This window comes from Oenanthe melanoleuca, chromosome 6 (assembly GCF_029582105.1).
Source record: "Oenanthe melanoleuca isolate GR-GAL-2019-014 chromosome 6, OMel1.0, whole genome shotgun sequence".
Lineage (NCBI taxonomy): Eukaryota > Metazoa > Chordata > Aves > Passeriformes > Muscicapidae > Oenanthe > Oenanthe melanoleuca.
Window position 1 is genome coordinate 26,128,789 of NC_079340.1, and position 21,012 is coordinate 26,149,800.

The 21,012-nt window shown below is 40.7% G+C and overlaps 1 protein-coding gene across 1 annotated transcript; it reads left to right on the top strand.

Annotated features, from left to right (window-relative positions):
• The first annotated feature begins 217 nt into the window (after positions 1–217).
• On the top strand, positions 218–19,720 carry ACSL5 (acyl-CoA synthetase long chain family member 5). Its single transcript, XM_056494401.1, has 21 exons — positions 218–399; positions 8,123–8,308; positions 8,848–8,956; positions 9,622–9,686; positions 9,766–9,867; positions 10,200–10,299; positions 11,504–11,682; positions 12,277–12,309; positions 12,507–12,558; positions 13,111–13,184; positions 13,607–13,684; positions 13,899–14,033; positions 14,490–14,624; positions 14,699–14,794; positions 15,326–15,398; positions 16,176–16,264; positions 16,344–16,460; positions 16,893–17,036; positions 17,924–18,025; positions 18,402–18,473; positions 18,876–19,720. Exons 2-21 carry the CDS (start codon positions 8,153–8,155, stop codon positions 19,014–19,016), a joined length of 2,052 nt encoding a protein of 683 aa, XP_056350376.1. The 5' UTR covers positions 218–399; positions 8,123–8,152; the 3' UTR covers positions 19,017–19,720.
• Positions 19,721–21,012: the final 1,292 nt, after the last annotated feature.

Consider the following 21,012-nt stretch of genomic DNA (forward strand, 5'->3'; position numbering starts at 1 on the left):
TTGGAGTAAATGAGAGCCCTATGAAAAGCCCAGGGCTGCAGCTTTCACAGGGCTGGGGTTGGTTTTCACAATGCACTGCTCTCTTCTAACGCTGTTATGCAAGACTTGTATGTTTAACATTTCTAACCAGCCAAAATTGCACTTTATATTTGATCAGGAATAATTTTTTTTTTACCTTTGAACCTGTTGCAAGGCAGGTTCAAAGGTTACCTGGGTGCAGTGTCGCCTGTTTATTAAAGCCACACGCTGATGATTCGGGGCTTAGTCCTGCCGCGGGAGCTGGGGAAGCACCTCTGGAGCTGGGGAAGAACCAGCCCTAGAACACCCCTCGGGAGTTGTAAAGCAGCAAAGGAAGCAAGCTGTACCAGCCCCTCCACCCTCCTCCAGCACTGAAGGAAGGTAAGCAAACCCCTCCCAGTCAGAGCCCGTGTTTCCCAAATGCTGGGCGTCCTGCTCCTGCAGAGAAGCACTGCAAGTGGGATAATAACCTCAATTTGCTGCAATACCTGGATCCAATGCCCCCTTCTTATCACCCTGTGTGCTGTTTAAGGCAACAGCTACATAACTGGCTGTATGTTATTAAAGAGGCAAGCCTGAGCTCAGGGGTGGCATACAGGGAAATCAAATCTTGAATGAGAGCAGCCACCTGAACACTCCTTGTTGCTATAGACTGGCTGGAAGTAGAAAACTGTCTACAGTCCAGGCTGAAGCCATTTTCTTATCAGTTTGTTAGTTATTCCTATTTAAAGATAGGCACAAAGTTGCAGAGCCAGGCTCCCATTCAGACTAATGTTTAAACCAGGTTCCAAAAATATAAGAATATTTGTTTCTTCAGCATCACAAGTAGTAAAAGGTTGCAATATGCTGGATCATTTAAATGTGCACAACCTTATTGGCAACATTTAATACAATAGGATCTAGCTTAATCCCTAACAAAGAACGTAGAGGCTGGCAATAATGCCTTTTATAATGGTTTAAAAGGCCATATCATAGGGTATGGCACTCCAGACTGTTGCATTGCCTTGGTACATCTGCTTGTTGTAGCTGTAGAGATGGAGCTTTCTCCAAGCTCTTGCTTGTGTACAGAGGATGGTGGAGACAAAGATCAACCTGAAATCAAGAGATTTCAGAGAGAGAACTGGCAAAAAGCATGCTGCTCTTCCAAGTCCTAAGCCCATCTCCTATCCATACCTCCTTTCCTGAGGAGCCCACTTGTGCCAGATAATTTCTGTTCCAGTGCAGTTGTTCTGCTTTACAAAGCTGACATGACCCTTGAAAAGCAGAACAGAGCAATAAAGAAGTATTATTATTAAGAAAACAAACTGGAATTCAAAAAACATTCAAATAAAGTGAGCTAACACCTCCCACAGACTCACAAAATTTAAATCAAAGTTTTAAAGGGACAACAGAGAAAATGGTACATGGAGCCAATGTTTTCCTTTCATTTATTTATATCCTCTGCTATTTGCTATATGTAGAAATGCTATTTTGACAACTTTGGATAACAAAAGTTAATGTTTTGCCATGACCTTAAGGTTAGTTACAAAAGCTCACTTGATTCATCCCCTATGCAAAACTTTTTTGACCGTGACAACAGAAAGGAAACAACCTGAACTCCCCCTATACATAAGCTACCTACTGCTCATCTTAAGTCACTAATGGGTATGAGGGATGGAGGTGTAAATTTTATATACATAAACAAAGAGAAACAAAGGCTGAGATTCATAACTCTGCTTTGTTTTTTGACAGAAAATCACACACATAAAAAAGATCTGTGCCTTTCAAAAATCTGGAGTTTATTCAGATAATTTATGAAAAATTAAAAGCCTCAACATTTGCATGTCACTTGTTATGTGTATCAGGGGAAGAGTGTCAGCTGGATTCTAATTTATGGGCACTGAACAGAAATGATCATTCAGGAGAAGCTTTGTTATGTGCATCCTTTAGTCCCATTTATGCTGGAGCTGTGACACCCACTGAGCCCAGGCAGTAGAGTGTAGCCTGACCAGCTCATGGAGCTCTGCATCACAACCTGGGCTCCTGGCAGGCCAGGGCTGTGCTATGGCCTTGTTCTCCCACCCTGCAGCCGAGTGAATGCACCTGAGATACACAGCACTGCTGCCCAACAGCTGGCCAAAGACAGCACAAACTCACTGCTTTTTCTCTTCCTCCTGGAAGAATAACAGCCCGAGGGCAGATACCTGCAGGGGGGAAATGGTAAGAGAGGCACACAAGGTGGGAGATAGTGGACCTGGCTGGGCTGGGAGCCTGGCCTTGTCTCCTTTCTGTAAGCACAAATGTCCCCTGAAAGGCACTATTAAAGCTGAAGCTCATAGCTTCTCTGAAATGCCACAGGAACACGTCTGGGAGGGCAAAGCCAAAGGCAGAGGAGTTTCATGTGGAGAAAGCTATTTCTTTTTCATGCTCATCTTACAAGAAAATCAGTGAATCAAGCCTTGGCTTCCCTAAAAGATGCCTACATGGCTAAATAATGCCACAACTACATGTAAGTTAGGTCTACCTGAATAGTATGAAGTTTACAGCAGCAATAAAATCATAATTGCAATTAGCAGGGGCTACGTGTTTTAGCAAGCCAAGGTCCAGTACAGGTTGTATTTTGGATGCAAGTACATGATCTGTTAATTCCATCTCAGCTTTATGGTTTGTCTAGCTAATAAGATTATTCTGAAATCATGCAGCATAGGAAAACTGTCAGATGGGGAAACCCCTGAGTGAAGAAAACAATTCTAAAATCTGAGTTTAAGGCAATAAAGAAGAGAGATAGGTGAAATTACTGTCTTCCCATCCCTCCAAACTTACTGCAACATTCCAGTTATATTAGACAAGCATTGAAGTGAAAAAGGGAAACTGCAACACCTATAAACTTTTAAACAAAGAAATGAAACTGGGAAATAAAAAAAAAAAATTCCCATAACAGGAAATGAAACTGAAGCTTAAAACATGATTCACTGTTACCTTGTACAAATAATTACACCTATGTATGTCTATAACAGAACAGAAAGAACTATGTAGCTTTTGGGACAAATTAAAAAAAAAAAAAAAGAAAATCACAACAACAACAAGAAACCTAACACCAAATCTGAATAAAACAAAACTATCAACAGAAATCCAGCCCACCAGCAAGTCCATTGCAGCAATAGATGAGAAAGGCTGTAGTCAGAACATTTTGTTGGTATTACAAGCTACAAAGCTCTGCTCACCTTAACATATATGCAGCTATAGAGAGAAAATTGCTATTTTTGAGAATACAGCTTTATCCATAGAGAAGATAATAGCAAACAGATTTGAAAGAATAAACTATAAATACAATTTAAAAATGTTTTGGTTTACTTTTAATTTAGATCCACTTTAAGCTGTTTTCATTAACAAACAAAAAAAGCTCAATGACTTCCTCTTGTGTGGGTGACTTGTTGGGCTTGTTTTTGTTTTATTATTTTGATCACTCCAGTTCCCCCCATGCAAGTTCCTCCCCTTTAAAGCTACCTTCCCAATGTGCTTTTCTGCTTGCTGATTTATTTAAACTGGGGACAGGAAACTGGCTGTAGTTTTTAACATGAGTGTCACCTAAGTGGTGTTGGTTTTGTACTGTGCTACTAAGGCTCCCTTTTACTTGAGAAGAGGTTGATTTCCTACCCTATATTCAAAATGGTAGGTGCCTTTACTCACTAGTTCTCATCCTTACACATGCTCTGCTGTATTTTCTATGTAATAATGAAGTCCTATGGTATTTGTTTTATTGCTCATGAGTTTGCTTGTTGTTACTCACATGGGTTTTACTCAATCCAATGTGCAAGTGCAGTGATTAGATGCAGGGTTCAAGATACTGAGTTTTTCAGGAGACTCCAAGGAAATCTCTGGTACTGTGCTATCAGTTAAATGTGGACCTTGGGCTGAGTTAAGTTCAGGTATGTGTTTGTTCTTTGTTCTTCATAAGAGAAGTGCTGTGATAATATGAAGTAATAGACATTAATATCTAGAAACTTTAAGTGCTACCTTTTCTCTGTGTGGCTAAGGTGCCTAGTGATAATACTCTAGTTCTCTTAGGAGTTCTATGTGAATTTTCAAATGAAGCTTTAGTCCTTGCTTTTAATACCCTGCCCTATCAGTAGAGAAAACTTCTTATTAATATAGTATTCATTGCATGAATGTTTTTCAAGATGTGAACCTGTATTATCCAATGGGATAAACAGTAACAGAACCTGCTATACTGACTATATTTTAGATTCTTAAAAACTTCAAAGGGCCAGTTGAGCATGTTTCTGAGTAGGTAGTTTCAAGAAGAAAATCTCATATAAAGACTATATGAAAGCTTGGTTTCTCAATTAATCTGAGAAAATAACTTTTAGTACTAAGTAGAGTCATGATGTTGTCGCCCTCCTGATGGAGAGACAATAATATCCAATACAGTAAACGTACTTATTTTAAAAAATGGCCTTTCTATTTAAATGTCCTGAAAGCTTGAATTCAATAGGTTTTATCAGCAAGGCTCAGAAACCACAACACTCTGCTTCCTGAAAGTGTGTTACTGAGGCCTTGTCCTTTCCCACCCTCTAGCAGAGTGTTTCTCAGCTGAGATCAAAGGGTGCTTGGACTGTTTGCTCTGACTCTCTGAAGGGGTACTCTAAAAGCAAAGCCTCACTGAAGTATATCCTGGTCCTAATGCAGGTGCTGAGCATTTGGCTTTGTTTTTTGCATGGCTCTGCTCAGAAATGAGCTTTTGTGCTTTAACTTTGCTCAAAGTTAGATGCTCCTAAACCCTGTGGAACACAAGAGTTCAGCTGCATCAAGGAGGAATGCATAATATGCAGTGTCCAAGGAGTGAGAACTGGCACAGTGGCTCACATCTGGATGACACCAGGCAAGAGCTGAGCTGCGTAAGCAAATGGGGAGAGTGAGCTGGTTAAGTAACTAATTAGTGTAGGTGGCTGTACTTCACTTTTCCTGCTTGTAAACAGTCAGTGTTACCTTATTAATCCTGAGAAAAAAGATGTCACCATCACGTCAAAAGCTTAGGCAAACTTGATACAAAGTGCACAACTGCAGAAGACATCCTCCCAGGCAATGCAGACTGTAGCTTCCAAAATTGTGCAAGTAGCCGAGGTTGCTTTGCTGTCCATAATGAAATTGTGCAATGGAGATGACACTGATTTTTCTTCATATTTATGTACTCAAAAGTACAAAGATCAGCCACTTTCCAGTGGAGAGAATCTCCTCACGTGGAGAGCATAGAGAATGATTTTAATTCCTTCCAGGTAATGAAAGAATAGCTGTAAAGGGGAGATACAGTAGAAATGAGACTGTGTACTCCTGAACTCAAGGCTGTAAATGGTAATCTCTTCTGATAAAAACTAAGCCTTTGACTCTGGAGCTTAGTGCATCTTATCCCTGACCATTGATCAGGGCAGACAACCTAAGTACACTTTCAACTGTCCAGCATCTTATTGCACAAGAGGCTAACAGGTGGTTTGAGGCACCCTGTGCATTTTGTATCCCTGGGAGCTGAGCATTCACAACTCAGGGGTTTCACTCCACCTCTGATGTTTAAAAAGTCAGCTGGTGCCCAGACTTACCCTGCAGTGGAGGCTGGTGTCTGTCCAAAATGCTCTGGTTTTTTCTTGCTCTGCACTGAGTTTTCACCAAGTTGATGCAGATCAGGCATTATGTATGCATAGGGCACTTGGATTTGTGGGTTAAACTCTGGTTGTAGCTGTTCCACAGCACAGATCCAGCTGCAGCTGTTCTCTTACCATGGACAGGAAGGTCTGTCAAGTATGGATTCCTTTTCTGCTCTGAGGGCAGCAGGATTAAGTGACATTTGGATGATACCAGAGGTGATAAATTGGCAGCTACTTCGACTGACAAATAGTTACAGTAAAAGCTCTAGGCATAGGAAACAATTAACCTAATTCTGGGAATTGAGACAAATTTGCTGACAATCTCTTGCCACAGCTTGAATGTACTTTGATAGAAGAGACTAAAGCACATTTGTGGAAATATTGTTGGAAAGTAAAAGCAAAAAGATGTGAGAATAGATGTGTCAGTCTAAAAAGCTTCCAACAATACAAATGGTGCAAATGTGATTTGCTCTGTCACTTGGATTTAGTAGTGGGCTCTGAGCTAAAGGAAAACAGTTTGTATATCCAACCTTTCATGATGGAGAGTGGAGATGCCTCTGCCTAGCTGCCTCAGTGCTCATGCTATAAAAAGCTGTCTTGCTCATGTTAGCAAAAGAGGAAATATAAACCACAAATCAGATGCAGTTTAATCACTGCAGAAAGCTGCTTGCAAACTGCTCCATTAATGGGCCACATATATACAGTGTCAGGGGCAGCTGATTACCAAATTCACTTTATTAATAATCTTCAGTCTTCCAAACCAAGCAGTGCTAAACCTAAACTGATAAGTAGCTTTGCCCTGAATGTAAATTTGATCAGCAGACCTGGATTTAGGTTCTGCTTTTTCTTTTTTTTTTTTTTTTTTTAAATCCAAGCTCAAATGTTAAAGGCCCAAAGGAAGGGTGAGAGATGGATGATATGCTGTGCTACAAACAGTTTGTGCTCCCATAGATTTAATATGCTCAGTGACTGGAATTGCCCATCAGTAGAGTCACAAGGGCAGTTCCTGCATTTCTGGCTGTAGCACAGTCTTTTTGGACTCTCAGTACATGAAGCCAAGGTCAGGAGTTTGAGGGGCATATGGCAACTAAAGTCTTACAGTAGAAATGAGGACTAGGGAGATGGTATTTTTCAGATGTGTAGGTGATGTGGATCTGGCAGCTTGGACTTGCTGAAAATCCTCTGTGGTACCCTTTCTAATCCAGATGCTGAGCAGGCAAAGCCTGCCTTTTCTTACCAGAGAACACAGCAGGATTGCTGAGTAACACTGCCACTGGAAACTACAAAACTGTAAAACAGATTCAGATAATCTAAATGATCAGTCTGGGCTCAGAAACCCAAATTCTGACTTCAGGTCCTGGCTGAACTTACTAACAGTTTGTAAAATACCTTCAACTTCATTGGAACTATAGTTAAAGGGTAACTGGAACTCATTGCATCAGGACTCCTGGTTTTCTTGCACAGGGATTTAGTTGATAGCAGACATGTCATCTACTGATGGGGTCCCTTTGATTCTGTATGAAGCACTTTGAAAGAGTGTTGTAATTCATCCTTCAAAGTGTGGTGTGTCCTGCACAGATACCTAGACACTAGCAAATACAAGTTGCTGAGATCTGAGTTGATTTAGACAAAAAGCAGTCTTTTCTCTTGGCAATTCAACTTAAAACTCATCAGAACATTTTGAGATAAAAGTACTTGTTTATAGGGAAGAAAGCTCAGGTCTCTGTGTCTTATAAGAAAAGTCTGCATTCTCAGATTTTGCTTCCCTGCCCTTGACAGAAGACACCCTGGGGATGCAAGCAGCAGAATTTTTTCTGTATTTCCCAGACAGACTTCCATTGCACACATTGACTTCTATGTCACCACTTCCTAGTGGAAAGCAACTTTCACAGTTTTGATTTGTGCTGGTTTTTTTGGCTAACCACACTGTTACTGTCTGAAATATTTGTCTAGCATGACCAGTAAAGGCAGCTGACAATGAATATACTGTTTGTCCTGCAGCCATATATGTAGGTGTATCAAACATGTAATTTATCAATACTCTTCCTATTTCAGCAAAACCATTTCCTATTGAACATATACAATATTGAGGAATTTTCTTACTTCCACAATTCACATCACTGAACCACAGGCATTTTTTGGTTATACTTGGGGAGATAGATTTGGGAAATTATATACTGGTTTTCCCCAGGGAGATTATTTTACTTAAGGATGGAAAGAATCTCTTCCTTGTCTGACTTCATCAGGCTTCAGCTTTTTGTGGAGGTGGATGCAGCATAGATTAAGATTTATGGGGACAGGTGACTTAAGATCTGTTAAGAGGCTTAAAACATTGCATAAGTGTGCTTCACTATTGTACCAGGACTCTCCAGGGGCAGACTGCTGAAATGATTTGCAGTATTGTTTAACAAGCTACTTAAGTAACCACAGCTCATAGGTAATTAAAGCTTCTACCTCAAGTCTACTAAACCTCCTGTTTGTTTCAGGTTCAACTCTGGCTCCACTGATCCAGCACAATGATCTGGATACTTCAAGTATTGTTCTCACCGCTCCCAACACCAGCATTGATCAGTCTCATTGCATTTGGAGCTGTCATCTTCCTGTGGGTGATAAGCAGGCCAAAACCCCTTTTACCTCCTGTTGACTTGAACAAGCAGTCAATAGGAATTGAGGTAATGCTTTCTCTGCTTGTGGGCATGGTCTGTTTTGGAGCTTAATCTGAGTACTGATCCATTCTGATTCTGAGTGTCAGTGGAAACTCTCCTGTCTGATGTGCACAGCCTTCTCTCCCAGGTGTACAACTCAAGATCATGGTGGGGAGATGGGAACTCTTAAGATGCTAAGATGAGAAACAGCAGCTCCTTCCAACTAGGGCTAGGTGGGCTTTTTACCAGATGGCTTTGGCTGTCACTGACTTTCCTGTATTTTCAATGCACTGCATCATCTTTGAAACTGGTGCTAGACTTCATGTAATAAGGCTAGTGGTAGCATTCAGTCAAGGCCTCTCAATAACCTGTAATTGAAGGTTAATTTGGGCCATCTAGAAAATTCCTCTGCATGTGACTGAGAAGATCAAAATCAGGAAGGGAAAATACTTCCCTAACAATGCAATGCTAATAAAATGCTTTACAGGGGATTGATGAGAGGATGGCTGAGGAACAAAAGGCATTTCATCTGTTCTGCACTGTTTCATGCCATGCTCTCTTCCTAGGGAGGAGCCAGAAGAGGTGCACTCTTGACAGATAATAATCTGCTTTCTTATTACTTTGAAGATGCTAAAACCCTGTATGAAGTTTTCCAGAGAGGAGTGAGTATTTCCGGTAAGCTTTGCATCTGGTAGTTAGTACTTGTCTATCACAAGTAAACAAAATTGTTTCCAACATCCCTTTCCTTGTGTCTTGGCTGTGGTAATAATGCAGGCTAGCAAAAGCACTTCTATCCTTCTGTAGGGTGGAGAGACAAGTGATCATTTCTCCCTGTCTAAATTTAGAACTGGTCTTATTGGTCTTACTGGCAGACTGGGCAGGAACAAATACTGGAAACTGAAGATAGTAGAGTTCAGTCAAGAGTCAGCACATACAAAGCATCAGAGGAACTAGGAGGGGGGAAACATTTCTCCTTTGTCTTATGGTGTGAATTTTCTTGCAAAATTGCTGCCTGTTTACAACAGATGTGAATTTGTGCATGTCACTTCACCACTCCTATGCATGGAAATATGTGATGATTTGCAAACTGTTTCAACCTCACATGGATTGTGCAATGGAAAAAATATCACCAGATCTTAGAAGTATTGCTTGTAAGGATAAAGCTAACAGTCTTACAATCTTGGTTTGGGCAAAGTGCTTAACTAGGGACACTGACCTGTTCTACATGGAGTTACCTGAATGTCTGACAGAAAACATTTCCCACTTCAAATGTTTCTATTGTAGTGTTATGCAACTTCAGTACTGAGCTTTGAAATTGCTTTTCTGAACTTTTTCATTAGGAAATGATGGCTGTCTAGGCTACAGGAAACCCAAGCAACCTTATCAGTGGCTGACATATAAACAGGTGAGTATTGTAAATGACAGATTAATTAATTTGGGATACTTCCTTGTAACACTAAAGTGGGGGAATAATTATCTTGCAGGTTTCAGACAGAACTAAATACCTGGGATCAGGGCTTCTGCAAAAAGGATGCCAACCATCATCAAACCAGTATATTGGCATTTTTGCTCAGAATAGGCCAGAGGTAAGCAACAAATTGTGTATTCTTTCCTACACTATTCTGACACCTTGGGGTGAGAGGAGTGTCTGTATTTAAATAGCATCAGGCCACATAAAGAACAATCACAACTTTTTCCTTCCCAATTCCCTTTTTACTGACTGAGCACATACCATGCCAAGCATGTAAAATACAATGACAATGACCGCTCACAACTCTCATTCTCATGGATGTGCTCCTTCCATAGGACACATAGCACAGTGCCATGTGCATGGGCTAGTCAAGCTGTATGAACTCTGTAGGCAACCCTGTCTTGAGAGCTCCCAGTTTGTCTTAGCTGAGCTGTTTTCTTTTTTCAGTGGATCATTTCAGAGTATGCCTGCTACACCTACTCAATGGTTGCTGTCCCACTCTATGACACTCTGGGACCAGAGGCCATTGTATATATTGTTAACAAAGGTAAATATTGACTTCCACTCTTTCATAAGGATTTTTCTAGGAAACTTTGTTTTGAGAGGGCTAAGTTCAAGGCAATTTGCAAAAATCAGAGTAGCTTTAACCTAACTGCTCTTATAGACACTTAATTTCTTAGTAAAGCTGCTTTGTTGGGCACATGGTTCATTCTTCAGCCTAGAAGAATCCAGTGGGCTTCCTATGTCTCCCAGTGTCTTGATTGCAAGACCACTGAAGGATCAGCTAGATCCTGTGGATCATTCTGCAATCAGACTGCTCAACTATTTGTTATTTGAGATTTTGCAATCTTGAACTCCCACACTGCCAAACAATCAGACAATGAAGACAGACTTGCATGTCAATTAAGACTAGATGTGTGTGTCTGTCTGATTTAAAGTTGTAGGATGAGAAGAGAAGAGGAGAGAAGGGTAAAGATATGCCTAAATCTGTATAATCTATCTGGTTATTGCATGTTCTACAGAAACAACATCTAGCAGGTTGTTATGGAATAAACTGGCAAGGAAGTTAAGTAAATCTTCAGACTTTCTTCCCCCAGTCTTAGGAGAGATATGGAGGAAGTAAATAAATAAATAAATAAATAAATAAATAAATAAATAAATAAACTGTTGATAGAGTGATCTGGGATCCATCCCATAAATAGGATTTACCAAGCAAAACCACTTCAACAGTTATGGTGGTGAATCTTGGAAACAGATCTTGTTTTGGGATTACACAGCTCTGATTTACCAGTCTAACTGGAAACTGGCAGGGTGAGGAAAATCCAGTTCCTCTGCTGACTTAAAGGAAAAGGCTTTTGTTACTGCATCTGCAGGGAAGCTGAAGTATTAACTCAAGAATTTTAGCTACCTCTTTCAATTGGGACTTAATTTCTTTAGATTTAAGGAATATGGCTTAACCTAAACAATATCCCGGCAATACCAAAAATTTCAATGCCCATCTTGACTGTGAGCAAATCTGTTTCCCTTCAGCTCCTCAGCATTTGCCCTCTTTTTATATTGCCAGAGTATCAGGTTTGCTTGATCAGTTGAATATGGTAGGAAAAATCTTCTTAGCACTGTAAGACACCACTGAATCCATATGAACAAATGCAACTGGCACCAAACAATGTGATGTTCTAAAAGTTTGTGCTGCTGGGCTGCCACTGGCCTCATGTCTCCTAAACAGACTTGTGATAATTTCTTTTCTGCAGCTGAAATAAGCGTGGTGATCTGTGACACGCCTGCAAAGGCAGAGGTCTTGCTTAAGAACTGTGAGGAAAAAAAGACCCCGGGTCTGAAGATCATTGTTCTCATGGATCTCTTTGATAAAGAGCTCCAGGAAAGAGGAGCTAAAGTGGGAATTGAAATTCTGTCACTGCAGGAGGTTGAGGTAGGTGGCTAAAGGCTTCTGGAATACCTTGCCAGCTAAACATCATGATCTGTGGCAACAATGACACTTTACTGTAAGCATTACCCAGCTGTCCTGCCTGTACCTGACAGCGTGATGAGCAGTCATTTTGAAACTGGATATCTTTAGCTAAACCTGGACAGCCAAGACTTGCTTGGCTTAATTTGTGATACTGTTGTAACAGGATTTATCAGGCTTCTAAGCTGAGTCTAATTGGAACTGGAAGTGCTAATTACTGGCTCCTTAGACATCCCAATATTAGGCTTAAGCTTGCATACATGTAAGGAGATGTGGCCTATGTAAAAAAAAAGTAATCCCCTCCACTCAGGACTTCCAAATTCCTTAAGAAGTTCTGATCACTTTCCACACATTCAAATGTGTTCTTTCCAGGCTTGCAGCAGACAGTTTTTCAGAGTTACATGTGTATTGGATTCAGGAAGAGGTTTCTGTTTGAATGAGACAGAGTATCAAGAGACAAAGTAGTAAAACAGTTGTTGCATTTGAAATGCAATTACCTATTCACCTATTGTGCACATCTGTTAAGCTGTGTTTTTGTTTTTGTTTTTCCTAACACAGGAGCTGGGAAGAAACAACATCAGAGAACCAGTTGTAAGTATCTCTGTGAAACAACTATAGACTTGTAAAACTAGTCTGTGGAAAGACCTCTTGCCATGCTGCTAGTAGAGGAGGCTGGCAGATTTTTTTTGTGAACCAGAACTCCTGATTCATCACAGTTAGGAATTGTATGTAATTACAGATAACCATCACAATCCTCACACTAACTTTATGTGGCTTTTTCTCTCTAGCCTCCTAAGCCTGAAGATCTTTCTGTTGTGTGTTTTACAAGTGGAACCACAGGTAAGAATTTGATGATGATGGTGATGTTTCCCCACTGAAAGAGCCTCCCCATGCAGCTTCCCTGCACAAAAATAAAGAAATCCTAAGAATATGGAAGTAAACCAGCAAATTAGACCAATGTCAAACCACTCTTGCAGTAGTTTTACTTGGGATACTGTCACTACAAGTCAAGTGCACTACAATAAAGCTTCTTAGAACTGGGGGCAGGAAAAGCCAAATTCATGTTGCCTTACCCTATGAAAAATGCAGCCTTAATGTTCAAGAGATTGGTTTTTCAGCTGTGCATTTTGATCCACAGGGGCTAAACCAAAAATCATGTTTCAGCATTCTCTATGCTACTCCCAATTGCTCTGCTGTTTCAGTAGCCATCTCCTTTATGTAATACCCATAGCTGAAAGCACTCAAGATGAGGCATTTTTGTGATCTCTTATGACAATAATTGCTGGGATTGAGCCTAGCACTGAGATAGTTCAAACTGAGCCAAACAAGACATGGGAAACTGCCAGCAGAAGCAGTCAGAGCCACAGCTCACCTTGCTTGATCTCTCCAAAGGTAACCCTAAGGGAGCCATGCTGACACATCAGAATGTTGTTTCAAATGCTGCTGCCTTCCTTAGATGCACAGAGGTAAGATTCTCTCCTCAGTCATGAAACCAGCTTTAATTTGGGCATTTTCTGTAAACCATTCACTCCCAGAAATTGATGCTTTCCTAACTGCCCCTTTTTCACTGAGACAATACTACTGCAAGAAACTTGGTTTGAATTGAACAAGAACTTCTATGTAGAAGTTATTCTAGAATGAGCCAGTCCTAAATAGTCAGAGTACTAATCCATCTATTTCAAGTCTTGCCAAAACATAAAACTAATTTTGATTTAGTGTTGCTGAGTGACAGCTGCAAATCTTGAGGAGGGGATGGACGAACCTGAGTTGCTTCAGTCATTGGAAGTGTCTGTCTAAAAATTGATCCAAATTTTATTTACTTTCTATTTAAAAGTATCTCAAGCAGGCACAGAAAATGCTAACCTACTTCTACTTCCTTTCCCTCTAGAACACAGTTGAGTGTACAAGTTCAGATGTTGCCATTTCCTATCTTCCTTTGGCTCACATGTTTGAGAGAGTTGTACAGGTATGTGCAGAGATATATATCTGAGCTTTATAAATCAAATTATAGTAAAAGACATGTTAGCAATCTGTGTGTCCTCAAAAGCTATTCACACAATAACTTTCCTTATTTTGTAATAACTGGGCACTGGAAATCACGCTGCTTTTTGCAGACTAATAATTATGGCTAGTGAAGCTAGGAATTCTTCTTGACTAAAATTAGTCTGGTCAACTTTTAGGCTGTGGTATACAGCTGTGGAGCAAAAGTAGGCTTCTTCCAAGGAGATATCAGGCTGCTAACAGATGACATGAAAACCTTGAAGCCAACACTATTTCCAGTTGTACCAAGACTGCTCAATCGAGTATATGACAAGGTACGTGAGCAATTTTAGCTAAATTTTCTTTGTGTTCATATATCAAAACAAGCATACAAATACAAAACAGTATTGAATATGTCATAACATCACCACCCCCTAGCAGGAAGAAGTTTCTAGAACCTTTTCTGAGGAGATTGAAAGAGTTCTGGGAGTGTAAGAACAGTGTTTTCAGTCATGACTGGGCTAAGTTTGTTATTGTTAAGAGACAAAAACTTTGTTTACTTTTGTAATGCAAATGAACCAAGCATAAATCTAAGAGGATCCCTGTTCCTCAAAGCTATAGCTGTAGTGTTTCAGCAGTAACATGAATTAGTATTGCCTTTTGGGTCATCTCCTAGACACTGCAGTGGTGAAAACAGACCCTAGAACATCCAAGTAAGATTTGGTGCCTCTTAACAAGGCAAGAATGAGATGTGAGTTAAACCCAAGGGTCACTGCTACTTTTCCTTGCAGATTCAGAGTGGTGCAAACACCCCAGTAAAGAGCTTCCTGTTAAAATTTGCTGTGTTTATGAAGACGGCTGAAATGAAACAGGGCATCGTTCGAAATGACAGCATTTGGGACAAGCTAGTCTTCAAAAAAGCTCAGGTAAGTTATTCCAAGTGTAAGGGAGCTAAGCAATGTCATATTGGAGTTTCTGATGGCTTCTTTTTCACTTGTAGGAAGCCATGGGTGGAAAAGTGCGTATCATGGTGACTGGTGCAGCCCCTATATCTCCCTCTGTCCTGACATTTCTTAGAGCAGCATTAGGCTGTCAGGTAAGCTGAGTTTTCTTTTAAAATAAGCCCTGTTTGACTATGCACAAATGAGTGACCAGTGGTACAGCTGGGGTCCAGCTCAGCTTGTTCCTGGGGAAAATGTTGTCATTCTTGGACATTTACAGACTGCTTCATCTGAGTTAACTGTAACAGAAAAAAAAATTCTGCAGGGCCCACTTCAAACTACACTACCAAAAAACTATGCTGTAGGCTCTGAGAAGAGGAATAGAGCAGCAGAAATAGGAACATGCAACACTCAAAGTCAGGCAGCTGCCTCTGAGTTTTGTGCTTATTCTGACAGTCAATGAACTCCCAGTGTAGCACTTTTGAAAACAGAAAACGAGGGGACCGAAGCCAAGTTTGGATAGGTGAACTTTAACACCTGGTTACACCAATAAGATCAAGATATCTTAAAGCCAAAGGTTGTTTTGGCTTCCTTCTTAAGAAGACTTGAGCATGGGCCCAGTTGAAACTGAGGCCTTTCACACCAAGGACTTCATGTTCAAGGAATACTCATCCTTTCTCGCACAGATCTTTGAAGCTTATGGCCAGACTGAATGCTCAGCTGGATGCACTTTCTCATTGCCTGGAGACTGGACAACAGGTATGGGAGCTGAGACTTGTGAAGTCTCCCAGAGCTGTCCACGTAAAGGGGCACTCAAGGCTCGGTGCTCTAATGCTTTTAGTTTAATGAAAATTAAATCATGGGTACTCAAAGTGATTCTTGGTAGCAACAGTCACCTGTCTGCCTAATAGGTACTAAAATTCTTGAGTCAAGCAGGTGAAGAACCCTGGTGTAAAGTGTCATAGGCCAATTTTTTGCCCCAGAATTAGGAAAGGAATAGAGAGAGCTGAGCAAACTGCATAGGGACTTCCTGAATGGCCTTAAGAAACTAGCTTTGTGTCCTAAATGACAAGTTTTACTCAAAAATCTTAGACATACTTGATTATTTTCATGAAGGACTTTGAAGATTTGGCTTTTGTTTTAGCAGTTCTGGATATTCTAAATTCAGACTCAAGTCACCATCTTTGTGAACACAGTAACTGCAGAGCATAATAAGGATGAGATGAAAATGAATACCAGGATATATGAGAGGTACTCCTGAGGAGGCATGAGTAGTTTTTGTGGCTGGTGTGGTTGATTACACCAATGATACTCTAAGCATCAAGATTTACCTGCTATTTGTCCTACATTAGCTGTCTGAAAATGGCATTGCAACAACTTGCTTGAACATTTGATACCAGATCCCTTTAAACAAGGACTTTATAGGAATTCTTGTTAAAGCAGTGAACAAGCCCAGTAAGTATCTAAAGTATCTACAATCACTGCAGTCTTTTTGTTGTTGTTTTTTTTTTTTTTTTTTTTTTTTTTTCTTCTTAGGCCATGTTGGAGCCCCTCTGGCTTGTAATATCATAAAACTAGATGATGTGGAAGAAATGAGCTACTTCTCTTCTAACAATGAAGGCGAGGTAGGTACCATCTCCTGTGCATGTCAGGAAATACTGAAACATAAGACTTGGTGCTAACAGTGTCCTCTGCTTGCTATAGGTCTGCATTAAAGGACCAAATGTGTTCAAGGGTTATCTGAAAGACCCTGAGAAGACAGCAGAAGCAATTGATAAAGATGGCTGGCTCCACACTGGAGACATAGGGAAATGGTTGCCAGTGAGTAGCTGCTTAATACAAACCATCTCTTGCATGTGAATTTGTTATTTTACAGTAATCTCTAAAGATGAAATTCTAGGAAAAAATCTCTACACAGTAGATTCACTAGAGAACTCCAGGCAAAGCTCCAAAGGCCAGTTAGGTACAAGATATCAAATGACACCTGCTTGGCCCATAGTTAAGACTCTTCTTCACTGTAGAAGTGATATAACAAGGGGTCTTGGTTTCTGTCAGGAGAGAATAAGGGAGCTGTCTAATCATGTCCTGAGCTAACTGGAGATATTAGAAAAACCTTTCTCTCTGTCAAAAGCAAAGACCTATCTAGACTAGTTCCAGTTGTGCCTTTCATACAGCAAAACAAAGCCTGTTAATCTTCTCTTATGTAAGCAAGACAGCGACTTGAAACTAATGACCTCCATTTTTAACCTCTAGAATGGAACACTGAAGATCATTGATAGGAAGAAGAATATATTTAAACTTGCACAAGGAGAATACATTGCTCCAGAGAAGATAGAAAATGTCTATATTGGAAGTGCTGCTGTAGCCCAGGTCTTTGTGCATGGCGAAAGTCTGAGGGTAAGTGATGTTGGGAGTGAGTATCCTGCAAGATTTTCTCCCATAACAAGTTCTGGATGATCAGGGCACAAATGTATGCATGTACAAGAGCCCTTGAACAAAATCTGTTCCTAAGAGAGCCATGTTTATGTTCTCAGACCTATAGATTTCCCAAGTGACAAACTGGCATTGTTGCAAGCTGGGTAAAGTCTGATTTCATACTTGTGTGGGATTAGTATGTCTGGTCAGCTCTGTACAGTGTAGATTCATAGAACAGTCCCCCCTGCAATAAGCAGGGACATCTTCAACTAGATTAGGTTGTTCAGAACCCCATTCAGCCTGATCCTGAATGTTTTTAGGGATGGGGCATTTGCCACCTCTCTGGGCAACCTCTGCCACTGTTTTACCACCCTCACACTTTCAAAAAATTCTTTGTATTTAATATAAATTTACTATCTTATAGTTTAAAACCATTACCTCTTGTCTTATTGCCACAAGCCCTACTAAAAATTTATTCCCATCTTTCTTCCATGCTCCCTTTTAGTTTTGAAAGGCCACAAAAAAGTCTTCATGGAGCCTTCTTCAGGCTGAACAACCCCAATCCTCTCAGTGTTTCTCCATTCCTTTGCCATGGAGATGTTACTTAAGCTAGCAGAGGCCAGTCTTCAATCTGTAAACTAGCCAAAAGTAATTGCTGGATAATTCAGCACACATAAACTGTGTCAGTACTTCAATTACTGCTGTCACAACTCAGTGACTTGGAATCCTCACAGGTACCTTTGAAACTCTGAAAATGCAAGGAGATGTACATATGACTTGTCATAGAAACACTGCCCACAAGCAAGCTCACAAAGACATTTAGTATGCTTTATCTTGGTCTCAGCCTGACTATTTCCACTTGTTTTCAGTCTTTTCTAATAGGTATAGTGGTTCCTGATGCTGAGATGCTTCCAGAATTTGCAGCAAAACTGGGAGTAAAAGGTTCCTTTGAAGAGCTCTGCAAAAACCCTGTGAGTGGCTTTGTGCTTAGTGGGTTAGAGACAGAATTTTACTCTAAGTCCAATCCTACATTGCTCTGACTTCGTTCTATCCACCTCTTTTCAGTAATTTGAACTGGTTTAATGCTGGGTGAGTCATGCAAGCAGCCTTACAGCAAAAGCTGGAGCTGAGTATAGGTGTCTCTTGTTTCAAGGGCTATTGCTGCTTCTTTTCTCAGTAAGAAGACAGATGTGACTTTGTAGTGGCCTTAATATGGGAAATCTTGAATGTGGAAATATGTATTCTTGCCATCCTCAGTCCTTCCTCCCTGGGAAAATGGTTATGGTTTTGAGCTGCAATTACAGAATGACAGCTTTACCCACTTTGCTTCTGCTGTGTTTCTTCTAGGCAGTGAAGAAAGCTATTTTAGATGACATGACCAGACTGGGGAGAGAGGCTGGCCTTAAATCCTTTGAACAAGTGAGTACTTTCAAATCCTGCTTGTCTGCAACTAACATGTATATTGCTAACACAAGTGGCTGGGAAGTGGATGGGAAGTCATCATTCCTGCTACTGCCTGTGCTAGGAGGGGCCCTGAGGCAGCTGCCTTAGACACCTGAGTGAAGCAGTCAGTGAAATCTTGGCTGCCTCTCTATACCAGGAGACCAGGGGCTGTGAAGGGCAGCAGTACTATTGCCAAGAGATGGAGTGGAGGTTCACAACAGGCTGTAAGGGCTGCTCTGGAATTCCACCCTCTTGCTGTGTCAGCTGAAAAAACAGTTTAGTTACTGATCTCCTGGGATTCTTGCCCAAAGAAGCTGGAAAGAACAGTTGTTCGTCTTCTAATGATGCATCATGCACTAAATTGTTTTCTTTTAACAGGTTAAAGACCTGTACATCCACACAGAGTTGTTCTCTGTAGAAAATGGACTCTTGACACCAACACTAAAGGCAAAGCGAGGAGACCTTGTTAAATTCTTCCAGAAGGAGATTGAGGCCCTCTATTCATCTACTCAGGAATAAACAGGCAGTTTAATTTAAACTGCATGGAGTAGTTAAATCTACACTACGTGACACTACGTGGCCTGTGGTGAAGACAGGCTTGAGTGGAAGGGAACAGGAACTTAAAATTTATTTGTTTCTACTACCCGAGAAAAAAGACTTGTGGATGAAGTATAACTGACAACTAGCAGTGTTAACATCCTGTGGGACTGAGCATCAACTGTCTAGGCAAAGCCAGAACCTTCATCTTTCTTGGACTGTGACTGAAATGCAAAAACATGCAAGAACCTCAGCCTTTAAAAGACAGCTGTATGCACTTCTCACTGTCAAATGCAAATCTTTTTTTCCTGCTGAAACTATGAACTCCACTGTGATCTGTTGTGGATTGATCTGCAATCAGACTGAACTCAGTATGAATTCATGCTAACATGAATTCAGAATACATAAGTGCAGAAGTGAATTTCCTGTTCCTAGTCCTGGACCACACGGTACAAGTTGTTTATAATGAAAATGAGTAATCTGGCATCAACTGGTTTGCAAAATACATTTGTCTACAGCAAACACAGTTCATTCTTTAGGAGGCACTGGATCAGTTTTTGCACATTTTCAAATGAAATGGCAGCATTAAAGCCTTTACACTTACAAATCTGAGCCTAATAAGTGTAAAACTTTAGCTGTCAATCCTAAGGATTTAGGATGCAATAAATTGAGACTATAAAATCAAACTGAAGCCTGTGTGAATTACTTGTACCTCTGCTGCAAGCACATTGTCAGCTGCCTGGCTCTGTATGGCTGCAGCTAGAACCCAGGTGCTGCAGAACATGAACTTGTTCCCTATGCTGTCACTGGTCAGCCACAGCTCCAGCCATGAGGCAATAATACAGCCAGGCCAGATTTGCTCCTGTAGACTACTTGCTCCTCTAGTCAACTTTCTTTTCTTGTCTTCAGCTTAGGCTGAGCTGAAACAATGACTTTCCCACATGAAATGTGAGATTTTCTTGTGTTAAGCTGCTGCTTTAGAAAATGATTTAAGCAAGATGAAAATTTTCTTACATCTTCCATCAGTCTGTGCTGTCTCTGCTGAGAGCTCCTCCCTGTCCCTGCAGTAGTCAGCTCTAGCAGTTCAAAAGACAGTGCTAACAAACATGCAACATGGGAAGGTGTAGCTGTAGCTTTCCTAGGCCAATTCTCTTTGTCTGCAGACAAGAATTGTCTTCCCTGTCTTGTTCAGACAGCTCATGGCTTTTCCTTTCCCCCTTTACTGCTCTTGGTCACAGCTATCCCAAAATGAAAGCAAGATTTAACAAAAGATCCCCACCCTTGCTGTTAGGCAGCTCTAGCTTTGACTAGTAAAAACAACCTTTTTACCCAATTCTGTTTCTAGTCTGGGCCCAAAGACCTTGGCATCTTCAGGTATCCACTGTGTCACTTCCTGAGCTTGTCAGAAATGTGAGGCTATAAAGGCTTCTAAGTTTGAAACTGCATGTAATGATGTTGCTTATCTTTCCTATACTTTTCTTAAAGCACTGTGACATGAATCTTTTTCCCCAGGTGAGACTGGAGAGAAAACAAACAAAAAAAACCAAAAAAAAAAAAAAAAACAAAAAACCAAAAAAAAAACAGGGAAGAAGAAATGTATCCCAGAACTGATTTTGGAAACAAAAATGAGCAAGTTAGTTGGGAAGAGTAAATCCAGTGCAACTGAGACCTGCAGAAACTGGAGGCTGAGTCCTGTGATGCCACCTGCTGCAGTGCCTGAAAAGTACTTCTGTTGATAAGATGAACAGTGATGCTTCCCTGCACAGATATGCTTGGAGGGTAAATGGCACTACCTCAACAATAAAACATGTCTAAGAATTCAAGTGTAAATTGGTCTTACATTGGTGTCTTGTGTGCCACTTCTGCCACATGAACTGATTTTAACAACCTCTCAACCCAGCTGACATATAACTCTACACTATGAGAGAACAAAAGCACGTGCTCCATTTTGGAGACATTTAAAAAGCCCCGAGCTGGT

Coding starts and splice junctions, on each gene's coding strand:
- ACSL5 (XM_056494401.1), top strand. CDS start 8,153: ATGATCTGGATACTTCAAGTATTGTTCTCACCGCTCCCAACACCAGCA. Junction 8,957..9,621: donor GAGAGGAGTGAGTATTTCCG/GTAAGCTTTGCA, acceptor CTTTTTCATTAG/GAAATGATGGCTGTCTAGGC. Junction 9,868..10,199: donor TTGCTCAGAATAGGCCAGAG/GTAAGCAACAAA, acceptor TTCTTTTTTCAG/TGGATCATTTCAGAGTATGC.